Below are 27,079 nucleotides of genomic sequence, written 5' to 3' on the forward strand. Positions count from 1 at the left end.
ATACATGACTATACAAAGTTCGATTCATATTATATAAACATAAATATATCTATATGTATATATATATATATATATATTGTTCATTCGAAACAGGAATGTCCATTTGTGAATGTGCTGCTTTGTCCTGCCCCTTCCTGTCCTTGGCTATTAACAACAAAAGCTTTACCAACATTAATATATATACGAGAGAGCTCTCGTACGCAGGCATGTTCTCTATAACAACACACACAAAATATTTTTTCTTTCTTTTTTTGTTTTTTTTTTTTTTTTTTTTTTTGGTAGAGGAACCGGCATTCTTTTCTCTTTAGGATGTTTTACGACAAAAAAGACCGGATAATTCTCCAAAAACTGGTTTTTTTTTCTTTATATGTTAAGAATCACTTATGAGTGGTCAAAGTACAATAGGCATGTGTAAGTGAAAACAAGTATGAACACTTCAGTAGATTTAAGACGAATTTTGAATACCTTTAACTTGGACTTGAATTTGTTCATAGTTTCTTGCCTTCAAATTTGTATACCCGATGCCCTAAGTGACTTGTATTGTTCGATATAATTTCAAAAATTCTTCTACTTCCTCTTCGTCTTACTATTATTATTATAGTTTATTTTCTCTTGAAAAATAAATTCGTGAAATAAAATTGAAAATAAAAAGAAAAAATATTCAGTGCTAATAGCTTTCTATCTTAGTTCTAGCATTTTCGTGAGCTTAGTGGTGTCTACGGTAGACACATCAATAAATCATTTTAGAAATTTCATCAATATATATGCAAAGATCCTTAGTTGAATTCTTCATTGTGGACATTGATAAGTAGAGCTAGATCGGTAATCGTCAAAAAATCGTTGAAGCGGGATATACAAATGATTTGATGAGAATTTATACAAACTCATTACAAAGGTATGCTCAGAATATGCTCAATAAACTCATACCCAACACAAAGTTAATATTCTTGCTATTCCTTCTTTGTGTAAGAGAAAACCTTACAATTTCAATCACAATATATATATATATATATGTCAAATTGAAAAGATATATAATTTATCTCAACTTACTCTGCAAGCGTAATGATAAAACTAGCATACCTATGCATTTCAATAACGAGCACAAGAAAAACATGTACACATAATAGTCTGTATTCTTTTATAATTAATTTGGCGATGTGCGGATTTCGTGTGAAGCAGTGATCTGTTAATCTTTTTCTCCTTTTACTTTTCGACATATAAGCATTAATTGTACCAAATATTTCACGACAAGGGTTAGACTATTTTCGTCAATCATCGAAATAATAAAACCAGATACACCGTTGTTGTTGTTGTTGCTGTTTGCTTTGCTTTGCTTTGTTAAAGCTGTGACTTTTGCTTGGGTATCTTCTGAAATTTTAACCGTGTACTGGCGAACTGTTTTTATCCATGGGTGTGAATTATGCAAGCTTTCCATCAAAAAACCCACTTTCCCCAGAAGTGATGCGATTGATTGCATTGGTCGGTAATACATTTAAAAAATAATGAAAAGCGTGAAGACGACGAATTTTTCATATCAGATTGAATTTTATTTATATAGTTTTGTTGATTTATTTTCAAATTTTAAATATTTTTTTTTTTTTTTAATTATATTTGAATATATTTAACGCATTATGTATTTTTCTCAAATTAAAGATGCAAAGCATACATTAGCTATTGAGTCGGTTTTAATGCAAACTCAAAGAGAGATAACAAACGTTTAGTCCTCCACTTAGTCTTATATATAACCTACAACAAGGCTATGGGGTGTTACAAATCGAGTCAAGTTAGCCACGGGACGTTTGATTGCTTCGTTATCAGAACAAATGAATTTCAAAGTTTAAAGTCTCGCTTCAACTTTGATTTTCAGTTTGTGATGTTTTTTTTTTTTTTGTAATTTATAAATTCCTGAGCCCGAACTAATTTGCATACATTGAGAAATAAAAGGTTGTGCCGTCAGAAATTGGGGCCAGCATCTAATTACAATGAAATGCCAATTTATTAAACATTCTGTAGAGAAATTTGAATATATCAATCAATAAGTCCCGGGACAAAATAAGAAGTCTGACTTCGTAAGTTCGAAAGCGATACAGTCAGTCCGTGACTTCTATTTTTTTATAAAAATGTATCAGGACGTACAAAATACGCTCACCATATCAACTAAACATTGTTCCCTGGAGCAATCTCTTGATATATACAAACAGACAATACTCGCTGAGAGGTACAAGCCTGCAAAAAACGACAGAGATGCGAGATGAAGCAATAGTTCGAACTTCAATTCACGCAATTTTGTCTTTGGCTTGCGGTACTTGTGTTCTTTTCTAATGTGAGTCGAGGCGGTGCCCATTGGAAAACGGTTGTCTAATGGCCAAATTTTCAGGCAAAGTATATATAAATACTCTGCCTTTCAAGATCCTTAGGATGTGCACCCCTCTCTTGCAATTTTATATTCCGGTTATTGAGACTAGGGATTAAGGTTTCCTTCTGGTATAATCGCGTACCTTAGGCGTCCATTGCGGTCCCCGTCAGCGAGTTTCACACGACCTCGCTTTACGCCAGCAAAACGCCGGACAAGACTTGCTTTCCAAGCCAATGCCCAGTTTGAATAAGCAGTAGTAAAAAATCGCGCAGTTTTGCAGAGGAAGAAGAAGAACATCAGGGTCGCTAAGACTATTATGCACATACTATAATCGATGTTAAGCGTGCTTGATAATAGCAATAAACTTCATGGATTTAACGAATTCAATCCTCAATATGCCCATGAGGATCGTTGAGGATCACAAGTTATCAATTATATATTGTATTTGTGACTCACAAGGCAAACAACAGCCAAACGTTGCCTTCTTTAAATGACGGCATTGCCAAAAATAAAAAGCAAATGCTTTTTCTCTCGTTTCAAATTTCGCGATGAACATCTTTTTAGCTTCACATGTTACTCAAATACATTGAATTTATAAGAAAAATATACTGGATATCAGAAAAACACTTCATGCCATTATTTAGTCTCATTAATTGAATTAAGACTTTTTTTTTTTTTGGTTTACAACGAACGTAACATCAGATAAATTTGGGGGGGAAGCGAATTTATCGCCTCATATCTCATTCAGTTACATAACATTGTTGTTATGTTTATTTTATTTTCACGACTCTTTGACTTGTCCGGTTAAGTTGTTAATGGCAAATTCATAGCAGTCAAGCGTGCTGGCAACAAATTAGGAAACAAAAACAATATTCATTCATTACTTAGATTCCCCTTCAGGATATGTAAACGGAGAACTTGGATGGAGGGCAACTTAATCTGCACCCTTATACCCTCCCTCCATCCCTTAAATAATGCCTTAAGCGTGCGCTACTTTCCTAAGTGCTCACGCAAACTTGCTACAGTATGTGTTTGTTCATATTTTATTGTCTGCAGCTTGCGCATGACATACATGTATCGCTAAAGATATATGTTATTGTATATGGGACAGACTTTGACAGCGCTTTTTTTTATCATTATACATATTTTTAATTTGAAAAGTTCAACTCGGTACTAATGACAAGCGAATATATATATATATATATATATATATTATTGCCAAATTTTTTGCAATATCAATAATTTATATAAGTTTCCGTCATCGACTTTTTGTTATTGTTCAATATTTATAATGTGTCTGTTAGAACAAACAATTTCATATAATAATGACGAATGAGGCGAATATCGAATGCTCTTTATATATGAAGCAAATATATCTATATCTATATCTATATATATGAAAGAATAATTCTAGAAACTCCTGTTAGCCGATCACAATTGTCTTTGCATCGAAAGTTTAACTGACGTAACTCAAAATTTATAGCATGTAGTTGGTTGGAATGGACATATTTTTTTGGATCCCGTTAGTTCTTATATATATAACGAAAACATGAATGAATATAAGAAAAAAACGATAAGATTGACTTTTACTGTGGTAAGTTCGAACTTATAGGGATATATTTTATGGATCCCCTCTCGAGTCTCAAGTCAAAAAGAGTAAATTTTCATATGCTAACAATTAATAAGTTTTAATACTTTTTCGCTACGATAAGATAGGTGAAGATTTGTATTAGTGTAGGAACTCGCCCGATTGTATGTAAACAACACATCTGCCAGGGATAGACTTCATGAGCGGAGACCGATTAGACAATTGTTTTTTGAACAAATTTCGTTCTTAGCACGCATTGTCTTGGATTCCAAATGGTCGCTGGTTAAATGCTTTACGTATTTCGAAAGGTCATTTCGAATATTTCATTAAATAACTTTCTCGTTTAATTCAAATGTCAATCAATTAATTATTTGCTTGTATCAAGTTATTGTAGTCCGATGTGTTTGAAACAAACAATCACTGAACATTGATCAGCAATCCAATCAGCAAATGATCCCGTACTCCGAAACAACCTTTAAAGATATGAATTTAGATGATGCCCCTTTCCTGCATGTAAGCCATACCATGCAGTGTCTTTTGTTTCCTAAGAGGGAATTGCACTCGTTAATATAATCATTTAACCCGAAGAAGGTTTCGTCTCTGAATACTATTTTTAGCTAACTAACTCCTTTCGAAGATTTGCCGACCGAGCTCTCTCACTTTTAAAAACCAAGCGCCCTCTATCCACCCATGCTAAGCCGACAAATTTTACAGACTTCACTATTCCCCGAAGCTTACGGGTATTAAATGAACAATAATCAATCTGTTCGGAAAACTAGGAATTTTTGTTGAAGATTTTAGAATACACTTTTTGTAGTGCGCGTCTATATTTTTGGTGACTTTGTAATTGTAAGGAAAAAGTTCCTTACGCTTGCATAACGTGAACAAAGAGACATTTTTTTAAAAGGAAGTGTGACTGTCACGGGTGCTTGTGGCTTATAAAACATTATGCAAATTTATTCTAAAACGGGACACGCGACCAAAATGCGGACAAATGTCATGCGCCTTGAAGTTCATAAGATGATCAAATCATTTAGCGTTTTACGAATGAAGTAAAAAGTAATCCGCCTAACATTGAAAGTATCGTTACGTATACGAGAACCGGTTCAACAGGAGCAAATAGTTCATAGAGATTCTTTTTTATTGCAGATAATAGCATAAAGGAAACCGGTCTTAGCTTTCAAGTAAATTAAATATGGAAACAAAAACATAAAATAAATAAGAAGCAAGAAAAACTACAAAACAGGAAAAAGTAAGATATGATGATTTAAATCATTTTTCTTCTTTTTTTTTTTTTTTTTTTTTTTTTAAAGGGATTGATATGGCATCCCTTGAGAAACTTCTTTTCAATTCATTCATATTCAATTCAATAAAGTTCGTATAGAAGGAAAATGTCTTAAGCATATCGAAATACAGATACGTGCAATGATTTGCGGTCATTCCTACAGCGTTCCCATATCTTTTCTATCAAGTCACGCAACCATTTACCAACATATATATATATATAAATATATTCGCATTATGATTAAATTCTCTGCAAGGTTTTCTTTTTACAACAAAAATATACATATGTATATATTTTATGCATATATACATATATATATATATATATATAGGTATATATAGATGTATATCGTGCACATAAGCATATTATGAATTCCTTCAGATCTACTTACAAGCAGGCGCGTATGTATATTTTGCATAATTAACTTTTATTTTCGTCTTTTATTACACATGCATAGTTTGTGTCGGCTCTTGTTAGTTCTTCTTAAATTTACATGAAACATTATTATATAGTATCGTCAGTGCCTGTTGCAGTTTACAATTTCTAATAAATAATAATTGGCCTATCTGACACTACGACGTGCTCATGCGGATTGTGCTCGTAGTTTCGGTCAGAGGCAAGTCTGATTAGCTTTTTTAAAACGATTTTCTTACTTAAAAATCAAGATCGCATCTACTTATGGGTGTAGGTAATTTTAAGCTAAATAATAGAAAAATATTGAAAAATTTGTCACTCTTCCTCATGCAATTCTTCGCCTATTCTCTCGCCCATAAAATGTCAAAAATTAAATCACGAGGCCATATATAAAAGATTACCTATGATAAGGACGTTTATAAGACAGAGGGGCCATCAACAACGTGTTTAGTTATATTTTTTTCAAGGAGCTCTCACCATTCCTCTCAATATTCCTCATAGAATGAAAAAAATTATATAACTCGTTGCCGTAGTTAATTTACATGGTAACCGTCATACAAGAGGCAAAGCAAAGTTGGAAAAAAGAAATTACTATTCTTCACTCAGTTACTTCCTACTTTACTAGGCTTTTATATCATATAGGAATTTAGTAATCATGAGAATGTATGCAAGTCAAACTTAGGCCAGTAAATTTATACACCAATATAGTTATTTGAATCGATTCGCATCGCAAAATCATGCAAATTTAGCCTTGTTGCTGTAAAAAGGTTTATTGTACTGCCTAACTATATTATGGTTCTGACCACACAGTCAAGATTCGAAAAATTAATTCTCTCCAAATAATTTAAAAAATAAGAATAATATGAAACCATTTGAAAAATTACGAGTTAAACGCCGTATCGTAGTGGATACGCGAGAGGAAATGTTTTGTAAGAAATTCAAATATGATAGATAGTATGTCATCGTTTTCTTAGAAGTCTTGGAGTCAACTCTCTACCGAATTTCTTAAATTAGGTAAATTAAGTTAAGAGAGATATTTGTACGATATACTTGAGTTTTCATAACCGTATGAATTTAAGTGAATTTAATTTTCAGATATCAAACGTCGCCTGGAAAGTTCTTTGTTAGCACTGTACAAATGGGGAATTCTTTTACAATCGGGATTAAGACCTTTGCCGCATGCAAAGATTTGCAATAAAAACAAAAGAGGTGCAAACGCAATCGCTGTAATATTATTAAGTAATTTGTTATTCTTAATTAACTAAAAAAAATTTCAACTGTTAACCGTCCAAACGTTCAATAATAAGAATTTCACTTAACGCTTTTCGCTTCGCCACGATCAAATCGAAACATGCCTAAGACACTTTAAATGCATCTAAGCATTTCCTTCGTGCGCACATTTGTCTTGATCGCTAGTTGGGGTTATTCAATTATTTAGAAATTCAAAGCGAACAAGCCCAATATTTCTCTTCAGAATAGCTATCTTTGAAGAAAGGTACAAGAACTTTTAGAATGATTTTGGCATAGAAAAGCAATCTTCGCTATCACACAGAAATCAGGAAAGGCGGAACAGGCAGACAGTTGTCCATATCGATTTCGACAACGTAATTTGAAGATGCTATGCGATAGCATCAGCTTTACAGTCAAAAGATTTTTCATTCGACAGCCTAGCCCCCTCGAATGTAGCTAATATATATATATAAACATCTTAGAAATGTTGTTAACTGACATATGTGTTCAATTTAGAATTTTTCCGTTTTCCTTCCGTCAACTGGCAGATGTTCGCTATCTACATATTAATAACGTTATGGATATAAAAAATCTTTTAATATATTTTTACATTGTGGGGATTTATGCGCAAAAAGGTGTGTGTGTGTGTGTAAGTATTTATACTTGAAGAAAGAAAGATAGTTTTTGTTTTTTACTTACAGCGAAATACATATTTTTAAGATACATTTATCGGTATTTATCAATAATTTACCTAAAAAGAGAAAAAAACATAAAATATTAAAACCATGTCTGCGATTACATCAATATTAAGTTTGGTAGGGTAAGAAAGAAAGCTGTCGTGTGTATAAAATGACAAGGGTTTCATAAAATTTATATAAGAAACATAATATTTTTTTATCCATTACCAAAAGATGAGGGTATATTCATTTCGTGAAAACGTTTGTTACATCCACAAGGAAGCCCCTCAGAGACATCGTTAAAGTGTTTGTATACTCGACCAGTACCAAATTCTGAATCGATTTAAGCATATCCGTTTCTTCGACTTTGCCTTTGCAATATTTGTGCTGAACATTCTCCGGGAAGTTCTTGTACGTATGTTGGCATTGAAGTTGTGCGCCCATTGTACAAAATAAACTGGGACCGCCTTTATTTGCAAAAATGAAAAAAATGTGCCATTTTTGCATTTGTGCCATTATAGCCCACTACAGAGGTAAGGATCAAAATTTGCAATTATATGCTATGAGAGGTCGTGCAGCATCTGTACAAAGACGGGCAGGTTCATTATAAAATTGTCAAAGTTAGCCATATAAGGACAGGTGGATAGATGGACAGACGAGCAGATGGACACACTTTGGCGCATTCCGAATTGGAAACTTTTTAAGAATTCATCTATTGTATGGGGTTTTCGAAGCTTGCTTCAGGTACACTATAATATTGAATATCATCGTTTCGAATTTCTTGCACAGATATTGTAACCTTGCCTGCGGACCATAAGTTCAAATTTTTGTACATTTGCCTGTTCTATCTAATGAGTAATGAGTGAAAATGTAAATGTTCTTCCTTTTGCCAAGCAATTCACATAATACGCTAGGCCAGTCCATCAACCGATGTGACATATTCTCAATACTAACTTGCGTGCAATAATTTCCAACGTTGATGTTGTTGTTGTTACAAGTTGATAGTTTCACTTTTACGATCAGAAGAATGTTTTCAACAAACATTTACAACGGACACCCGGACAGACATGCTTGAAACGATTTAGAATTTCACGCTAATTAAGTTGCCTTCGTTGGGCGTTGCAAAATTTTTGACAAAATGAATACACTCCCCCATCCTTCAGTGATGAGTACAAACAAACACAGAAGCCGAGTTCTTTGATATTCTAATTTATATATATGTGTATATATACTTATATCTTCATATATTAGTTGTTACTTTGGAGGAACTGTTTTATGATGATTTATTGATGCGTATGTACATATAATTTGTTATCATATCACAATTTTCTTTCATTAAAATTTCTGAGACAACCTGCAGAGCGCAGAGGGTGTAAATCGTTCAGCGATTGGTAATGCAAAGCTTTCCCAACATTGAACGCAAAGCAAATGCGTTTCATTGTCACAATCGAGTTTGCGACAGCTTTTGCGCATTTTATTCAGCAAATGTTATAAATGAAAAGAAGCAAAAAAAAAAACAAGAAGAGAAATAAACATCGTTCTAAGAAATTTGCAGAAGTTTATTAGCGCGCACACAGTGTTGCGTAACTTTGCTTTATTAAGCTAATCACAGAGAACAAGTTAAATCCTAACGTCTGTCTTAAATGATTGAATTGATTATAAGGGCTATTAATGAAGGAGTTTTATCACTTGTATATTAGTATGTTTGTGTATTACTATTTAGGACTGAGACATACTTGCATCAGACAGACAAGTGCAACATTTTTTGCCTATTGGTTTTGATTTGATTTCAATACAATCACTTATGGGAAAACACACTGCTTAAATCTTGTTTAACCGGTTAACTATGCAATTGTTTTTTTTTGTCCCTCACGCGGTGGTGCTGGATGGATATGTGATATGTACATGCGCCGCAAACGCCATATATTGTGCGGAAATATGAAAGTGTAAAGCGAATAAGATTTCATTTTTATTAGATAACAAAATGACAAGTCATTGTTATTTATACAAAGTATTGTGATTAGAAAAGCGAAAGTTGTCAAAAAAATAATAAAATTAATAATCAGGAAAAATTGAAAAGAAAAGCATTTTAAATATTTCACTTAATTTACGTGTGATATTTGCCCAAGCAAGGTAGAAGACAACATGGGACATGGGGCTCCATTTACATGGAGCGGTAATAAGATCGACTCCATGCGGATCCCAATTTATGAGCGAACGGAACATTTTCAAAACTAATTTGCTTTTGGTAGTGTAGCTGGTATGAAGTGGGGTTAAGATGTCCTACATCACTTTTGAAGGACTCGGAATAGATCCACCTTTCAGTCTGTCCATATTTGTGTTTTTTTTTTTTTGGTTCAACCTGCAGACCGCAGACGAGGTTTGCGATATTTTGAGTAAATTTGATGCCCTGATTTCTTTCAGCCCAGAAACTGGTTCAGATCCGACTAATTTTTCATATAAAGCCTTGTGCTGAAAAGTCATTATATTTATGTATAGCAATTTATGACGGCAACATGGTGTAAGGTATTTACTGGTGGGCCATGACCCCCACTACACTAGTTCTCCTTGTCTCTCTTTAAAATATAACGTGATATATAGATATTATAAGGAAAGCATGTCACAAAAAGACATATACACACAGATATATTACAACTTCTGGAAATTTGACATATCACATGTCAAACGCGGATAACTGTGTAATGATCACGATGGAGACGATAACATTGCTGTTATCCAAATATCTTTTTCGATATATGGTTAACTTGCCTAAGCCTATAGAAGATAGATTACCGTTCTGCTTCGAACAATAGTTCCTATTTGACATAACCAAGGTAAAGCCTTTTCAAATATTTTGAAGGAATTGCAGCAAAGCTTCTTCTTGTTCATCCATGAACTGATGAACGCAACCAGAACTACTCAGTTACAGAGTGTTATTCTGGTTTTTCATAGCTCTTAAGCCGATTTCCCCCTTTTTTTGGAGAGACTTGGAATACGACATGAAAGTTACATAAAAGATTTTTAATTGTTGTCAGCACTAGACAATAAAGGCACATGCTTTCATCCGTTCCAGCATTCTTAACACGCTCGTCGCTATCGTAAGTAATAACACATATAAGAACATTATAGTCGGGCGATGCCGACCGCTAGGTATCTTACACCACATCGACTAGTAAAGTCATCCATTGGTTTTCGTGACAATACCACAAAAATTATAATGTAGTTTTACCTAAAGGCCTATTTTCAGGGTAGCACTGTCATTGGAGGGTGCTCGAAGCATCGACCAACGTGGTCCAAATTTACCAAACCCAAATTCACTTGCAAAATATTTCGTTATTTTTCGTTTGTTTCCACCATGAATGATTACAAAGTAAATCTCGTCGCCACAGAAGGCCTACTGTACCTTTGGAATGAAAAGTCAAATATGAAGTCAGGTAGGGAATGGAGTCGAAAAAATAAACTCAGCTGTTTCAGATTGCTATCATGAATAAATTTCCATCGCAAAACGGTAACAGTTACACTCCTTTTTGATATATAAGGGTACCGAGAGAATACGCGGAGATAGTCCAAATTCGGTAAGGTTGATTTCTTTGTCAATTTATTATTACGATTCAATCTTCATTGTGATATAGTAAAATTTAGATTTTCTTACACTATCAAAATTGAGCTTTCACAGAAGGGTTACATGAGAAATGGCTCAAACAATTGAGCAAGCTGCATCAAACATTTCATATCAATTTAAAATGTCGAAACACTATTCCTTGACGACTTTTGTCGAGAAATTGTGAAAATTACTTTTAATTAATTTTTTTCCATATAAGGTCTCTTCAAAGTGTTTGAGTCGAAGTACGTCGGTGTACCGAATTTCAAAAAGTGCGACCTGTAGATTGAATACAATACTGTACGGACAGAAGTCAGACGAACTGACAAGCGGAAAAGACGATATGATAAAAGTTCTGGGTTTCACATCCATCCGCACAAATTTATTACACTCTGTGTCCCAAGTGCTGTAGAGTATAAAAAATCGACGAATCAATTGTATAACATAACATTCGAGATTTTATACAGTTTGCGTCATCATGTCGTCTTTGTTTGCATTTCATTAGTCCCGTGTTATATTTCTCATTAATTAATTAAATTTCATTTGTCCAGCTTCTCAAAAACCAACAGACAACAATTGATTTCTTTTTTTTCATAAAAAATTAACTTGGCATCGTACGCATTTTACTCTGTTTATGATGGGCCGAAAAAAATTGAACAGTTAAGGCCGTTTCGAATCGTCTTAATAATGGTGCAACGAAAAATTATCCACAATCCTTATTAACCAAAGAAAGCCCACACAAGTGGGGTGAAATTCAAGAATACGTTTCTCACTTAAAAAACTTGTACTTGAAGAATTTAGTAGAACGAGGCAGTGTTTAAAAGTGCCAGTTATCGGAACAATATCTAAAGGCAAAGGCAAGTATAATGGAAGTGTAATCACGAAAAGTATAATCACGTTAGACATGTAGTAATAAATGTCTTACTAACTAGTAAAAGTAAAAGCCACAATATAGCAATGGTGCAAATCTGACATCACTATTATGTATCACTTAACTAGTTGAACGTAAAATCATTGCTAAAACCAAACGAATAAAAGTTCTATCGCTCTATTATTTTTACACCCTGTACCAGTTGTGCTAACAGCATATATCAAGCTTGTCTCGATGGATGAAACATCCAGAAATATTTTAAAACAGACTCAGTCACCCTTTATTGAACCATTTCAGTTAGGTATGTCTTTAAAATGGCGATTTTTAATAGCATCGAACTACATCTCACCACTGTTACAACTTGCTTCCCACATCAAGCCTTATTTTGAAAAATTCGTTAAATGGAAAAATCTTCTATTTTTAACCATACTCGACAAAAATCGATGAGGTTAAGGTTTCCGGTGGAATAAACGAATGTATAAAACTTCAATAAGAGATGGGATGATTTCTTAAAGTCGCTCTTGTATTAAGCGCTCTTATAAAAAACGTTTAATTGCTTATAAGTTAAAATTTTTGGATATTTTGGTATCACATATCAATTTACTGTTCTACGTTTGAAATACGTAGGCATTTTTCCCGATTTCGACCACATAAAAGGCTTCTCATGAAACAGAGACTTTACACGGCAACAACCTCCTATTTTAATATTTAATGATGAAAATAAACAAATTAATGATGGCGAAGTATTAAAGTGGAGCATATTTAAAAGTGGGTCTTCGATGGCAGCAAACTTTCATTGCCTTGTTCACTAATAGAAGAGCCATTTTGTTAAGTTTATTGCACACGAAAAGCTCTCTCTCTGGTAACTTGACAATTTGTCTTAACGGCATTTATAGCATAGCCTGACGGAGATGCTTGGATCGATTTTGACAGTTTGCTTATAGAAACACATAGTAACCGTTTGTCCCCAAAGGTCCTCTGTACGACCCAACAACGGGTCGAAGGGTGTAGTAATGTTAAGTTGATCTAAGAAAATGAATGGGTTTCGGATTCTTCATACTACACATTGGAAGGTCGCTCCCTCCATCGAAAGAAAAGTGAAAACCTAGGAAATATTAGTCTCACCTAATCACATTTCCCATGGCATAGTACATGCGCACTGGCACAATTAAAATTTTTCGTTTTACAATAAATTTTAGTAATTTAAAAAAGGAATAGAGAAAACGTGAGCCAATATTTGGAAAAAATCTTTCATTTCGCTGAACGTAACGACAAAATTTAAACCAGATTATCGCGTGATGTCTCGTCCAGTAGTTGGCTTCACAAAGGCGTATCGTAGGTAATATTAAGCCTAATAAGTCTTTTTATAGCACATGTAAAAGTTCTGTGGCATTAGTTGCTTCAAAAATGCTGAAAATACTCATTGAATCACTTCGATCGACTAAAGCGGTAACCCTTCGCAGGCGAACAAGTTTCATCAACATCAGATTAATTCATTTATCATGGAAACTGCGATGTGGAAAACTCGCCAAGTTCTTTTCTAGCAATCGTCGATAAGGTCTATGAAATTTTTTAAAAAACTGAAGACGACTTTCTTTTTGAAGATGTCATGACATATGTCATTGGTCTTTGGCGGCGCTAAATATTAGCTAAAGAACAGCCTACGCAGCTAAGACTGAATAGAGAAAGAAGCTCGATATTTGTTTTTGAACGGAATGATAGTGAGAGATGAATGCCATAAGCACAAAGGTGCATGCAGATGCACACAGGTGTAACGAATCGTGAATTGAGGCCATATATTGTAATGCTATGTATTTGAGGCGTTGATACGTTTGAAAGTAAACCACTCTGCCCAAACGATTAATTTCACTCCCTTCGATCAACGTGTCATGCGAGTAAAGCGCTCAATTCCGGCAAAGGTTTCAGAATTGATCATTAAAAGAGGCGTGGTCCGTGGGCGTTTCAACTCAGTGGAAACTGATAAACATTGGCTGAGAAGGTTTGATGTACACAGACTGTATAGTCCGAAGATTGCCCGCTTGCTTACCACTGCTTTTGCAGAACTCGTTCATCCATGCAAACTGTACTTCAAAGAATACTATAAATAAATTGCAAAAGTTCTAGAGTGATGGCATAACGGTTTTAAGAAAAATATTAGAAAGCTGCCTACTGAAATGGCCCATGAGGGTAATCAATTTACTTCAAAATGTAAGAGAAGATTATTTTTGAACTTTTGTGAACGAAAGGCCGCGAAATTTTTTCTCGACTTGTTATTTGTGTTGCGTGGAAAAGACTCCTCCAAATCAAGACCTTATCTGCAGCAGTGAATACATCAACTCCAGTCCGTGCAGTGATCGTTGCGTTTTATGCATTTCCAGCTTAGGCTCGTTACGTGGCTTCACCAACTTTTTTGCATATTATTTCTTTTCGCCCATTATCTAGCATTGGTTTTTTTTTTTTTTTTTTTAATCTCGCAAAATAGAGAGAATAACAAGCGCATTGAAGATCAATTGCTTCAAATGTGCTGTGAAAGATATCAGATTCGATGGATTAGATATATAGAATTCTTGAATAAAGAAATTTAAAGAAAAGAAGAACAATTTTAAGCTTGTGTTTTGTCGTATTTTATTTAATTTAAATTTTTCAACGAAGTAATACGAGCTTAAATTCTTCCATGTTGTAGTTGCACAACTTATATTATATTTAGATTTAAATCGACTTGAGTTATATAATAGCACTGATAATTGAATTTTTACACTTGAAGAAATGAATTAATGCTGTCTCATCTGTCCTCCTCGCACGCAGACTGAACGACTTATGAATTTCCAAACCTTTTCACTCTGGCTGCATACCACAACCTTTGTACAATTTCGAATGAGAAATTGTTAATGAACGACCGAAAGTAGTAGTAAATTGACTTACCATAGAATCATCAGCTGATAAGGCATATAAATGTCCTTGGGATTTGTCGTGAGTTTTTCTATTTATTACAAACACTGACAAGATATAGCATTTGCCCACCCTTCGGTGATGTACGTGCAGCAAGTGCATTGGCAAACACAGAAAGCATTTACTCAATAGGCCAACAAATATACTCGAAGCTAAATGAAGACTGTGAAGTATGTGAAAATAGCTGATAAGCTGCATGCTTGCTTCTTTGAATCAAATACAAAAAAGAGAATTTAAAAATGCTTACATTAGGTTTAAATAGTTCCTAGCAGTCATTGGATCATTTTTTGCAGGATGCCAAATAAAACGATGACTTCTTCATATGAAGGTATATAGCTTTCATTTTTACGCCATAGCATAGGTTAAGCCACTTAAGTGTAGATATACCTTAGTTTATCGAGCTTTGACTAACTAACTTTTTGTGCCATAGATTAAGCCACTTAAGTATACATATGCCTTGGTTTATCGAGCTTTGACTTACTAACCATTTGTGGCACATAGAACGCCATATGGGCAATGTGTTGTTTTCTTTGCTTAAATTGAAAGCTACTACATTGTTGACCGGTAACGTTTGATTAATAATAGATGCATTTCAATACTCAAAGCGGAAATATGAAAACTCAGATAAAGACTAAGCAACTTCGGCGATAAAGCTGGGTAGGGGAGGAGATCAACGGGGTGTATTATTTGTTGTAGGTTGATGCCATAAAGCGGAACTATCTCAATGAAATGTTATCAACAACCAACTAATGCAATTAAGATGAAAAGCGACAGCAATATACTCAAAATCTTGACATTTGGCTACACAAAGAAAAACTCGCCCATGGAGCGGTGATTGCACAAAACGGAAATGCGCTATTTTTCCCAAAATCTTGGTTTTCTTTAACTTTAAAAATAGCCGATTGAAACATTGAAATCTTTGTCCAACAATCATTACCTATTAGGGCACTTGTACGTCTTAATCAAACGTTAGAAATCCTTTTTTTTGGCTGCAGAATGCATTTATTTAGAAGATACGTTGAATAAGATCCGTCTGTTTCCTAAAAGGAAGCGTAACAAGCGCTACAGGTTGTTCAATAAAGCAATGATCGTTAAGCAGTATAAGTAAGCAAAATAGTTTGTTGTTGGAATTTCATATAGGTTACACACCGAAGTTTGTCGCTTTCAAAATATTTTACTTTCGTTTTATGAAATGGGTTACTTGAGAGCTCCCGGTTCCGGGCCATATTTAATCCATTTAAAGATTACGATCAACGCTTTTGGTTACGTTTATTTAAGCAATGGTTGAAAAATTCACAATCGCTCTCAGCGCAATCAATTAAAAAGATAAAGCACCGCACACGATGACCGCAGTAGCAGTACGCAGTAATGCAGTATTGTAATGTACATAAACAAGTTAAGCACAATGAGTGCCATAGCAGTATGCAGCATAATCACACGGGCGACGCACTAGCAAAGCTCAAAACTTAACATTTGCATCATCTCTCTTTCTCTCTGTCTCTCGCCCTCGCTCTCTCTGTGTGTCTTTCTCCCTCTCTCTCTCTCTCTCTGTGTGTGTGTGTGTGTGTGTGTGTGTGTGTGTGTGTGTGTGTTTCTGTCTATCTCTCTTTCTCTCTCTCTCTCGATCGCTCTATGTTGCTTCCAAATTTACCTAAATGCACAAAGTTTGAAATTTTCTCAAAACTACATGCAGCACTTGCCACTGCAATCATTGTGTCCCGCTCTTAATGCAGCATGCACGTTTGCCAAGCTATCCATAAAAGCCTAAGATAGGCCAGAATATTAGATCTGCTTTGTTGTAGTTGTTATTGTTTTTGCTTCTTTTATATTATTTGTTTTTGATGTTTGTGACGCACGCTTTACTTTCATAAGTAAAAAAATTGCATCTTGAATTATGCGCTAAGCTTAATACTTGGCTAATTACAACTCTTAAATATCCGCTACGTACAAAAGCCATGTAAATGAATGAATTGATAAAATGTAAATAAAGAATAAATAAACAAATGGAGAAGTAAATAAATAAATGGATAGTTACTCGCGACCTTCATCCTCCAGATTTTTACGTTTTGAATCGGACGAAATTCTATTGTGACTAAACATGTAGTTGGATCTCGAACTGAAAGTTTAAATTGATCCTTGAACGTAAAAATAATTCACTTCTTAATTTTGCAAAACAAAGATAAAAATATGGATCATTAACAAATAAGAAAGTTGGGGCCGAATCATTAAAATCTTTGATACCCTCTGCTTTTTTATTGTCATAAAAACATGGGCAGGATAAAATGCAGAGTTGAAGATATTCTTAAGGAGAAGTAATTTACTCGTCGGTATATACACCTTGATTGATTTAGTGCTAACACGCTTCCCCTTCTCGCTCCAAGTCTTTTTATTTCGTACACTTATCGATAGTATTATTAAAAAGAAATGTTGTCCGCCATATTTATTGTAGAGTTCCCCATTTGCGGAGTGTGCTTTCTGTCTTGTCGACCTTGCGATTAATAAGCAGATACTACCCGGAAAAAGTAAAAATAAGAAAGTTTAATCGGGCATAGCCGATTTTTTACATTTTTGCACATAAATAGTAGTAAACGCAGAAAATTTCACCTGTCTATCTTTTGTGAGTAATGAACAAAAAAATCACAAATTTTTGCTTAGCAAAACGAACTTGCGTTCACTTAACACTTTGCTGCAGCCATGTGATCTGACCAATTTGGGCTATTTTCCTATTACCAATCTTCATGTTTTACCAAGTCGATATCTATATTTTTGTAACCAAAAAGGCAGACATACATAGGAACAGACATGGCTTCATTGATCAAGAATTGCAAGAACTGATCAAGAACATATGTACTTTACTTAAAGCTCGCTTTAGTGGTGTTGCAAACATTGTGACAAAGTGGGTATATTCCCATCCTTCTGTGGTGGTTACAAAAAAAGTCGCAGAGCTCTCTTTGCTGGTTTATACATACGTTTTTCAGCCTAGCATGAATGAGCTTGAGGTTCAGGTACATTGCTAGCAGCAGTATTTTCGCGGCTTGCCGTCAATATTTATTTGGTTCAGCGATTTGAATACGAAAAGTGTCAGGCGCATGATGCCCACGCGGCGTACGCGGTACGGTGACCAAGGTTATAGTACTGAACCATATTTTCAGCCTTCAATTTTTCGGCTTTAAAGTCAAAATCAACTTGCCACACTAGACATTCCTGAGGCTCGAAGACTGCTTCGGAGTTTTCTTGAAATTTACGCTCGTGACCAGCACAAGAAATGCGCTATTGTCAATTTCAACTGAGTAAACAAAGTCAGCAGACAATTGACTCTGATCGATTATCGATAAGTGAGAACTATTTTGCAAATTTTCGCACACAACAGTTTTTTTTCATATGGTAAGGAGCATAGGCCATACAAAGTAAGTTGACGATATCAGTGTAACCAGTACCAGTGCACCAGTATCAATCTTCATTGATTCTGCGGAATAAAAAGCTTCAAGCAGTGACTACCTGGGTGCCAACAGTCCTTCGTTCATTAATAATTTGTAAAAATTCAGACACTGCGGTAGTTCCGTATTTATCCCTAGAGATATCAGTCACACTATTAATAACAACATCATTGGTATCATAAGTAGTGTCATTACTAATCAGGGTGATCTTAAGCAAACGGAATAGTGTTCCAAAAGATTTACACTTTCTCAAAGAAATTCAACGTGATTGGCAGGACGGTGAACGAGAGCGCGTAGAGCAGAAATGGGAGAAGGGTTGACATATATTGTAAGATACAATAACGCAAACTTGATGTGCGTAGTTTTTAGAATTAAAGCTATAGCAACTACAACAAAACCGACTTGTGCTTTCAAGTTGACAAAGCTGACACAGTATTCGCCAGCGCAGAATAGAGGGTATATCGGTTGCAAATATTTATATGTTCTTACACAACGTCACATCCTTAATTTCATGTGCTTTGGTGTGCTGATGAAACTATCAGGATCCTAAAAATTCATAAGAAAATCTGACTAGAGCATGTGCTTTTTATTTAAGTCCTGCAATTAGCTAAAAGAAAAATATTAGAAAGATCTTATCAAAGCATTGTTCTCCATAACGTGGATCCTAATCATCATTATCGTGAATAATAATTTGCTTTTTTATTTCAGGAAAATCTAGTTTAGACTTGTTTCTTCTTCTAGAATGTGTCAAGCGAGCAAAACATAAATGTCATCCGCAATATAGAAAATGTCTTCATCGTCAATATTTTGCACGAAAATCTTTGCATGAAGGAGCCATTTTTCAAATGGGTACACAGTGTATATTCACAGTGGAAGCAAACCACCGTGTCACAAATTGCATTGGTTGCAACAATGTATGCCCCACAGGGAAAAATGTTTGGATCAATTGATGATGTCAAAAATGGAGCCGACACTGTGTGATGCCTGAAAGAGGCATCGAACAATTATAGATACGTTGGATTGATTTGTATTACTCTGGCAGGACAAGCATGTTGATGAACCAAATAAAATCTTGCTAAAACAAGAGATCTTTCGTACTTAGTCCCGGGACTTATTGACAAAATAAACAAAAAGCAAAATTAAAACATATATAAACAAATACATATTCGTTAAGTTACGTTTGTGTGTATGTATTATCGCCATAATCATCTATGAAAAGCTTTGCGTCGAGTAAATACATTGCGCTCCGATTTTCAGCATATTTTTGAACTAAATAAATACATAACATAACATAGCTTATAGGAAGGCTTTACAGAAAGGCATTTGAATAGCGATCAAACAGTTTTCAGTTAATTTTTCAGCTTATTATTGCTCATCAATGGCTGGCCTATTTTCACTTTTATATAAAGCAAGCATTCAATATATAAATCTATTTCTTGCTACATATTTATATATATAGTTTATAAAATCCTTAATAATAATTTACGGCGTATACATACATACATATACAACATGTATATACAAAGTGCTTGAGGGATATATAGAGAAAGAAGCCTACTGGTTTTTATATATGTAAATATATATATATATAATATATATAATATATATATATATATATGTATATGTAAACACATGCATATTTATGTGAAAAACTAATTCATAACATTTAAAACTAATTTAATTAGCGGCAACTAACCTTAATGCTGTCATAGCAGGCGGTCACTTTGCCATTTTGAACTTCAACATTAGCGGGCGGATGAGCAAACTTGCATTCGGTATCTTGGCGTGAACATTTATTCCTTTGAAATTCACGGCATACTTCTAATTGCAGCCACCGCGAATCTTTACCACTCAACAGGTTGCTCATATTAACCATGGCAGCCATTTTTTTCTTTAAACTCTTGGTCCTTTCGTTTATTTTCTTTTCTTCTTTTCTCTCTTATTCTTATTCTTTTTACTTTTTTCTTTTTTTTTTTGTTTCACTCTTACTAGCGTTTTACAAAGCTATCAATTGGTGAGCGTTTGTGTGCAGGTAGTTACTATAGCAATTACAACATATACGATAGCATATATGTATATATGTATGTACATATTTATTTATGCATGTGAAACACACTCACTGGTTTTCAGTTGTTATGGCATCCAGATGAAAAAAAGTCGGCTCTGCTCTCCTCATCAATTTCTGCCTTTACGCGTGTTTTATTCTATTTTACTTCTTAACTTCGTTGTTTTCCTCTTTTTTTTTTTTTTTCTTTTTTTTTATTTGTTTTCTCCTTCTCTTTTATCTCGACAAAATCACAACAAAAAACACTATATTTGTATATGGTTTTCGTCAAACTTCTTACGTCTTTTTTTTTCCCGGCAATGACGTTTTAAAGAACAGAAATGAAACTTATGAGTGATAAGTAAGAAGATCACCGTAATTGAAGTAAGAGGAGAAAAGTGGCTATAAGTAGAAAATTAAAAAAACAAAAAAACAAAAAAAAAAAAAAAACAGATGAAAATAAATTACGATCGTATACACGGCGCGTAAGTACACAAACACATGCAATACATGAAAGCTGCATTCGTCTTGTTCGATGGTAAAAGGAAAAAAGTAACACACAAGTAGTTATAATGTTTACTTAATCGGATCGGTTTTATCGTTGAAAAATGTTGACATGAAATTTTTGTAATTGGGTAGATAATCCATTCAATATTATTTTAAATGATTATGTGCAGCATGCGTATAAACGAAAGATTATCGTCGCAATTTATTCGCTTGATTCGTATATTTTATACGGCTAAGTAAGTTTACCTCAACCTTCTTTTAATTGATACCACGAATATATCGTAAGCGGCATATTTCATTCCTACGGCATTCATTAATTTTAAATAGTGTTACTTAAGCAATACTAAATCGTATATAAAGCATCTCTATTTGTAAATGACCTAAATCCAATAGGTATTTAAAATGTATTAGCGTGTATGTGTGTGTGTGTGTGTATGTGCACATAATCCTTATAATCATAAATATATTGTTTACCAATTGCGTCAACTCAATATGGAAGCAGCCAACTTTTGTTGTTTTGGACTTATGCTATTTCTAAAAAGACCGGCTTACATATAAAAATCCTTATGCGTTTCTCGACTACTTTTATTACTAGTTGCAAAGCTTAGAATTAAAACAAAAAAAAAGGCATACTATTACAAGCGATCGCAATTCATTTGAATCTTATTTCTTACGTTTACATCAAGCAATCAATTTTACGCATGCGCAAATATAAGCTTACAAATGTTGGAATTCGGTATTGATATTGAAAATAGATGTCTAGAACTAGACACACATCATTTTCTACATATAGTAAGTTCCTTTCAATTGCATTGAAAAGACGAAAGCAGCTTCCAATCCATCTACGTTACTTAAATTCTATATCCATATATATATAAAAAAAGCCAATTTCTTAGGAAAAACAAGCGAGAATATATTCGGCAGCGATGAATAGATTTGATATAAAAATAGTTTAACATCTATAAGTAAAAATTTGAAGCATACGTAGTAGGAGGTAATATGAATGAGTGACTTTTAAGTGAACAAACGACAAATAAGGGGAAATAATATTACATTTGAAATTGAAAGCTTGAGACAATGAATGGTTGTTAGTAAACTGGAGGAAAATGCAAACAATGCAATGTATAGATAGTAAACAGTTCGTTCTTACTCTAGCATGGAAAATTTGTTTATGCCCAATAACGTAAAGTTCAAGACAAGACAAGACGAAGGAGAACTTACCAGTGTATACCAGTTTGAAATGTAAAAGAAAGCAAGAAAAGAAAAGAAGATCATACTGGCCACAAGCTGTGTGCTTACTGCACAACGCAATATTAGATTAAACCTAAGTTCGTGGAGAATACATATGTGGAGGGCGCTAAATTATGAAGCAGTCTGCAGTTAATAAAGACAGGTAATAATTTATAGAAAAACAAGGAGAAAATAAAGGAAATAGATGACTGAACAAAGACATTAAGAAAGCGATAAAAAAAGCTTAGGATGACCATACGTACTCCTTTAAGAAACACAGCACTCCCTTACTCTGTTTTGATTTATATCGCATTTTTTTCTTTTATTTTCTTTCATAATTCAGGATTTGGAAGGAGAAAAAAAGAACTCTACTGGGAATCGGAACGATTAAAAACAAAAAAAAAAAAAAAAACAGCAAACATAGCAAACATAGCCGAACTGATAGACCGTAACGTCATAAGGCAGCTATAAGCGTTTGCAACAAGATTGACTTTGGGGAAATCTTACACTTGAATACCAAATTTCTTACGAATGAGAAGGAAACACGGTTACAAGCTGTTATGGCTAGTGCCAAAGAAGGACTAGGACAAAGGGAAGATCCAGGAAAGTTTTCGAAAAGCAGAAGAAAAGCAATCTTCATACTAAATACGTCAGATAACTTTGCTTTTAGCAGAATTTAACCGCCCTTGTCATAACATAATTGGCATATTTTATGACATGGAAACATATATCGGTAGACGATTGGGAACCATTCTTAACATGTATTTATATACTAAAATATAATTCTAAAATTCTTTTCGAGAACATATCAATGCCATTCTAGGATAGAAAGAAGTTTAAAAATACTCATCTCCCATAGATGCGATGCATAGGTATTGTAAAAGTCATTCTCATGGCCGTCCGCATGAAATGACTTTCATTTGGTTTTAAAATAATACTAATTTTCTCGCTTGTTTATCTTAAACTAATTTTCTTCTTATAAATTCATTTATATGAAATAAATAAATTTTTGCATGTATTTTTCATGGGCACACGTCGCATATAAGGATATGAATACGATTAGCTTTGTTCTTTTTCTTTTTTTTTTTTTTATATATATATATTAAATAATAATTTTATGTGATTTTTTTCTATTTTGGAATATCATACACATTTAGGAAAATAACTTTTTATGCCTCGATGTACACTATTGCACAATGTTGTTAAACGTGTTCTCATATTTGCACTAAGGTAGCTATTATTATTGTTATTGTTGTAAATCTGTAATGAGAAAAGCAAGAAAAAAGAAAAAGATTCTGTTAATTGAATTAGGAATAAATATGTGTATATTAAATAGAAATACTAAATTAGTTTAAACACGGTACGGTTGGTTACTGCATGCGAACTGCAATACACCACCGTGTTCCGATAATGATAAATATACGAAATGAATTATAACAAACAGCATTAACTAACTAAATTGTATACATACAATAATAATATAAACACCCCAAGCAACACCAAGTTCCGTAAGCTTTACATACATACATATGTATGTAAATATATTGTCATACAAGGCTAATGCATAAGAAATATGTAATAACAAAAAGAAAAAGAAAACAAAAAGGAAGAAAAGTGTGAAACACTACGAAAGCAATGTGGCGATGACTTTAAATGGCTTTACGCTCTACCTAAAAAAAAAAAAAAAACAAAAAACAAAAAAACGAAATTAATTCCATTATAAACAAAATGGTTGTCAATCTTGGGTTGATCAGAAAGAAATTTCGATATATCATATTTCTCAGACAATTCTGCTCAATGATTATTTTTGTAGGCTAAAGGAATGCAAATTTTATTCTTGAGATGTTCGTTAAGACGTACAACGTCATTGCGAAATTAAGTGTAGTCCTTTCTTGCATCTTTTCAAACCTTTTGCTGCTTATCGCCATTAAAAAACGTAACATAAGTACTCTTATCTCTAGTAGCTAGTAGAGGTTGGTCTATCAAAGAAAGTCTTCATACGCTTTGAATTAACAGAGGCAGAGAGCCCAAGTTATGCACATTTTCCATTTTTACTTCCTCTGCCTCTGTGCAAACAATGTTACACTTTGTATTTAAATCTGCTACTGTATCCCGTTTATAAAAGGAAACAAAATCTTACATAGTTGTTCTCCTTGTTTTGTAACTGATTTGAGAAAGTAACAATTATCGATGATTATAACATTAAAATAAATAATACATTGGCACGCAGCTCACCTAAGACCTAAGTAAGAAAGCGGAACCTTTTTTTTTTTTTTGGAAAAGTTGCTATTATGGCATCCTTAGCGGGCGATGTATCATTCAATGTAACTTCTAAACGCGACATCCGTTGGAACGCGATTTCCTCATTTTTCAGACATCAGCCATCTTGCATAATCGAAAATAATTTTCAGATCTAATTTAAGCATCCTTGGCATGAATTCGCTCACTGCGTTCAGCATCATAATTGTCTTTCTAAACTCCTTTGAAATCGGGGAAGTAACAATAAATTCGGAGAAGCGTCATCGTAACTTTTTGCAAGCTCAAGGTCAGTTTGAATGCAATTCGGACTTTTGCCATTGTTTTGAAAATAATTAAATTCCATATAAGCGCTAACACGATTATATAAGTCTAACAACAACAACTGAACTAAATGATATCAAATGTCGATAAGCGGTCTTCGAGGATTGCGCTCTTTTTAGAAAAAACATGGACTTTTTAGAGACGTCTATGTTGATTAATGAGAAAAAAATTCATTTTTGCTTATTTTTGTTATAGAAATTCCTTCTTGTCGACACATTGCTTAACACAAACACCATCAAAAGTAAAAAATGTGGGACATTCACTTAGAAAAGCTACCGTTAGGGATCAAGCAATTTTATTTTCTCAAATTTTTTCGGACCAAACGCGTCTTCAACATATCAATATCAATATATGTATATATATTGTATAGTACATATATACTATATATATATATATACTATATACATATGCTATATTATATATATATATATATCATATATATGTATGCACTACACTATATATTTATATACATGTATACTCGGCACGAGTAGCCGAGAGTAGGCAAGCGATTACGAGTAACAATTTAAAGATCAATGAGCTCAAATCTCAAGTGCCTTAGAGTTTTTAATATAGGCTTGCATATGATCTTATTTATTAGGCAGCTTTTAAATCCGTGCTTTGTAAACTTATTTGCAAAACATATAAGTAACAAAAAAATAAATATTAATATACACCAGCCTGTGCCCATATTCCAGAACATTGTAGCGTGGTTGTGTAGTGTGTTGATTTGGGAATATTGGAAGACGAGTTGAATTTTGGGTCTGTAGTAGGTTGCAGTAGTGCGTAGAAGTCGAAAGGCTTGCCAAATAAATTATCTCAATAATGATCGAATGAATATCCTTTGAGGAGCATTAACATCGTATCTTATCTTCTTTTGCTGTTGAGAGAGCTTGTATAGGCTGCTACACAAAGACACAAGTGACATAAACATATTGGGAAAAACATTGGGTAGATGCTGCGTATGCAGCTTCCAAAAAACATCCCCAAGACTGTCAAGTTTTGCCTTTTAATCCGAGAACAGCACGCTATCAATATGTTTGGATCGACCAAGTTTTTTAAAAAGCTCTTACTCATCTTCAAGCCTTAATTTATGATGCCTTTGATAGGCAAAATAGTTCACGTCACGTAGGGGATAATTTTTCTGATATCTAATGAAAGAAACAAAGAAAGAATCATGAAAGAAAGATTGCGGCTGGTATTGTGAATCGCTTTACTGAACCGAATTTGTGTGTATTTCGCGGCGTTCTCAGGAACTAATCACTTTAGCGAATAGACTGGAAAAAAATGGGGAGAATTGGATATCCCTAACGCTGCCTTGAAACAAAAGACTTCTTTTTATGAGCCAAAAAAAATGCCGCTACATTGTACTAATTCTAAGCCGAAAATGCCGAGTATCAGAATCAGAATTCTTTGTCATATGAAGACTTATTTTTTGTAATAAATCTTATATGAGTCCAGCGCAAATTCTTCTGCATGTAGACACATAAACCACAAATTGCATACACGTATACCGCAAATGGTGTAGGGTGTAGTGAGGCCAAATCCAAAAATTCGTGTCACACGTTGATGTGCAAGTTTTTACTGATATTTCTTAAAATGGTTTATATATATTAACATATATTTCAAGCATTTTTTATAAAAAAAAAAAAGTTTTCGTTTTCATTAATTACTGCCTTAGTTAAGCTTGAATCTTGAAGACATGAATTTTTGATTTAGCGCATCTATCTACACACGAAATCAGCTGTTTGAAATGTCTCATCGTATTTGTCGTCACAGTAGACAATGCATGCTTAAGCAATGGTTTGGGTTTGATGTAAACTTTTTATGGAAACACTTTAGCAAAAAGTATGTAGTTTGTAGTTTATCTAAACATGACAGCTATTAGATGTAGTCTATGTAGTATTGGTTTTCACTGCACAAAACTTACGTACCATGTGCAATCATGGCTTTTCTTGATTATCGCCTAGCGCAGCAGTACTCGGCGAACACCTTTTTCGTTTAAAAGATATTTGCAACTTTATAAAAACAAAAAGTACAAAAAACGAGATTACTTCGGTTTTCTAAGATATTTGAGAAGTTAAAGCGCGAGTATACCGAGCGATACGTCAACGGGTAACTTAATGTAACACGCTGACGATTAAGGAGCATTTACGCATATCTCTGGGTTGTTCTTATTCTTGTAAAAAAAAAAAAAATTTTTTTCACCAAAATCGCTCAATTTTAAATACAATAAATATATGTGATGATATACACATATATACACACTCACAAGAGTATTATAAATTTTGTTTATTTAAAATTAATAACTTT

At 33.8% G+C, this 27,079-nt stretch overlaps 1 protein-coding gene across 29 annotated transcripts in view; it reads right to left on the bottom strand.

The window, feature by feature from the left end:
- The window catches only part of LOC119636578 (protein muscleblind), a 216,865-nt gene that overhangs the window by 85,249 nt on the left and 104,537 nt on the right, over positions 1–27,079 (bottom strand). For 18 of the 29 annotated variants that reach the window (XR_005247155.1, XM_038031997.1, XM_038031996.1 and 15 more), the window contains exon 1: positions 20,105–20,293. Coding sequence is in view for 27 of the 29 variants with exons in the window: in XM_038031997.1 (XP_037887925.1) it covers positions 20,105–20,293 (189 nt within the window). In the remaining 2 variants the exon portion in view is untranslated. Of the gene's footprint in view, positions 1–7,572; positions 7,625–20,104; positions 20,855–22,180; positions 22,334–22,452; positions 22,574–23,338; positions 23,450–26,700; positions 27,017–27,079 lie in introns of those variants that run through there. The other 11 variants (XM_038031987.1, XM_038031985.1, XM_038031986.1 and 8 more) reach the window with 9 other exon arrangements.

The sequence above is a fragment of the Glossina fuscipes genome, unplaced genomic scaffold (assembly GCF_014805625.2).
Source record: "Glossina fuscipes isolate IAEA_lab_2018 unplaced genomic scaffold, Yale_Gfus_2 28, whole genome shotgun sequence".
NCBI classification, from domain to species: domain Eukaryota; kingdom Metazoa; phylum Arthropoda; class Insecta; order Diptera; family Glossinidae; genus Glossina; species Glossina fuscipes.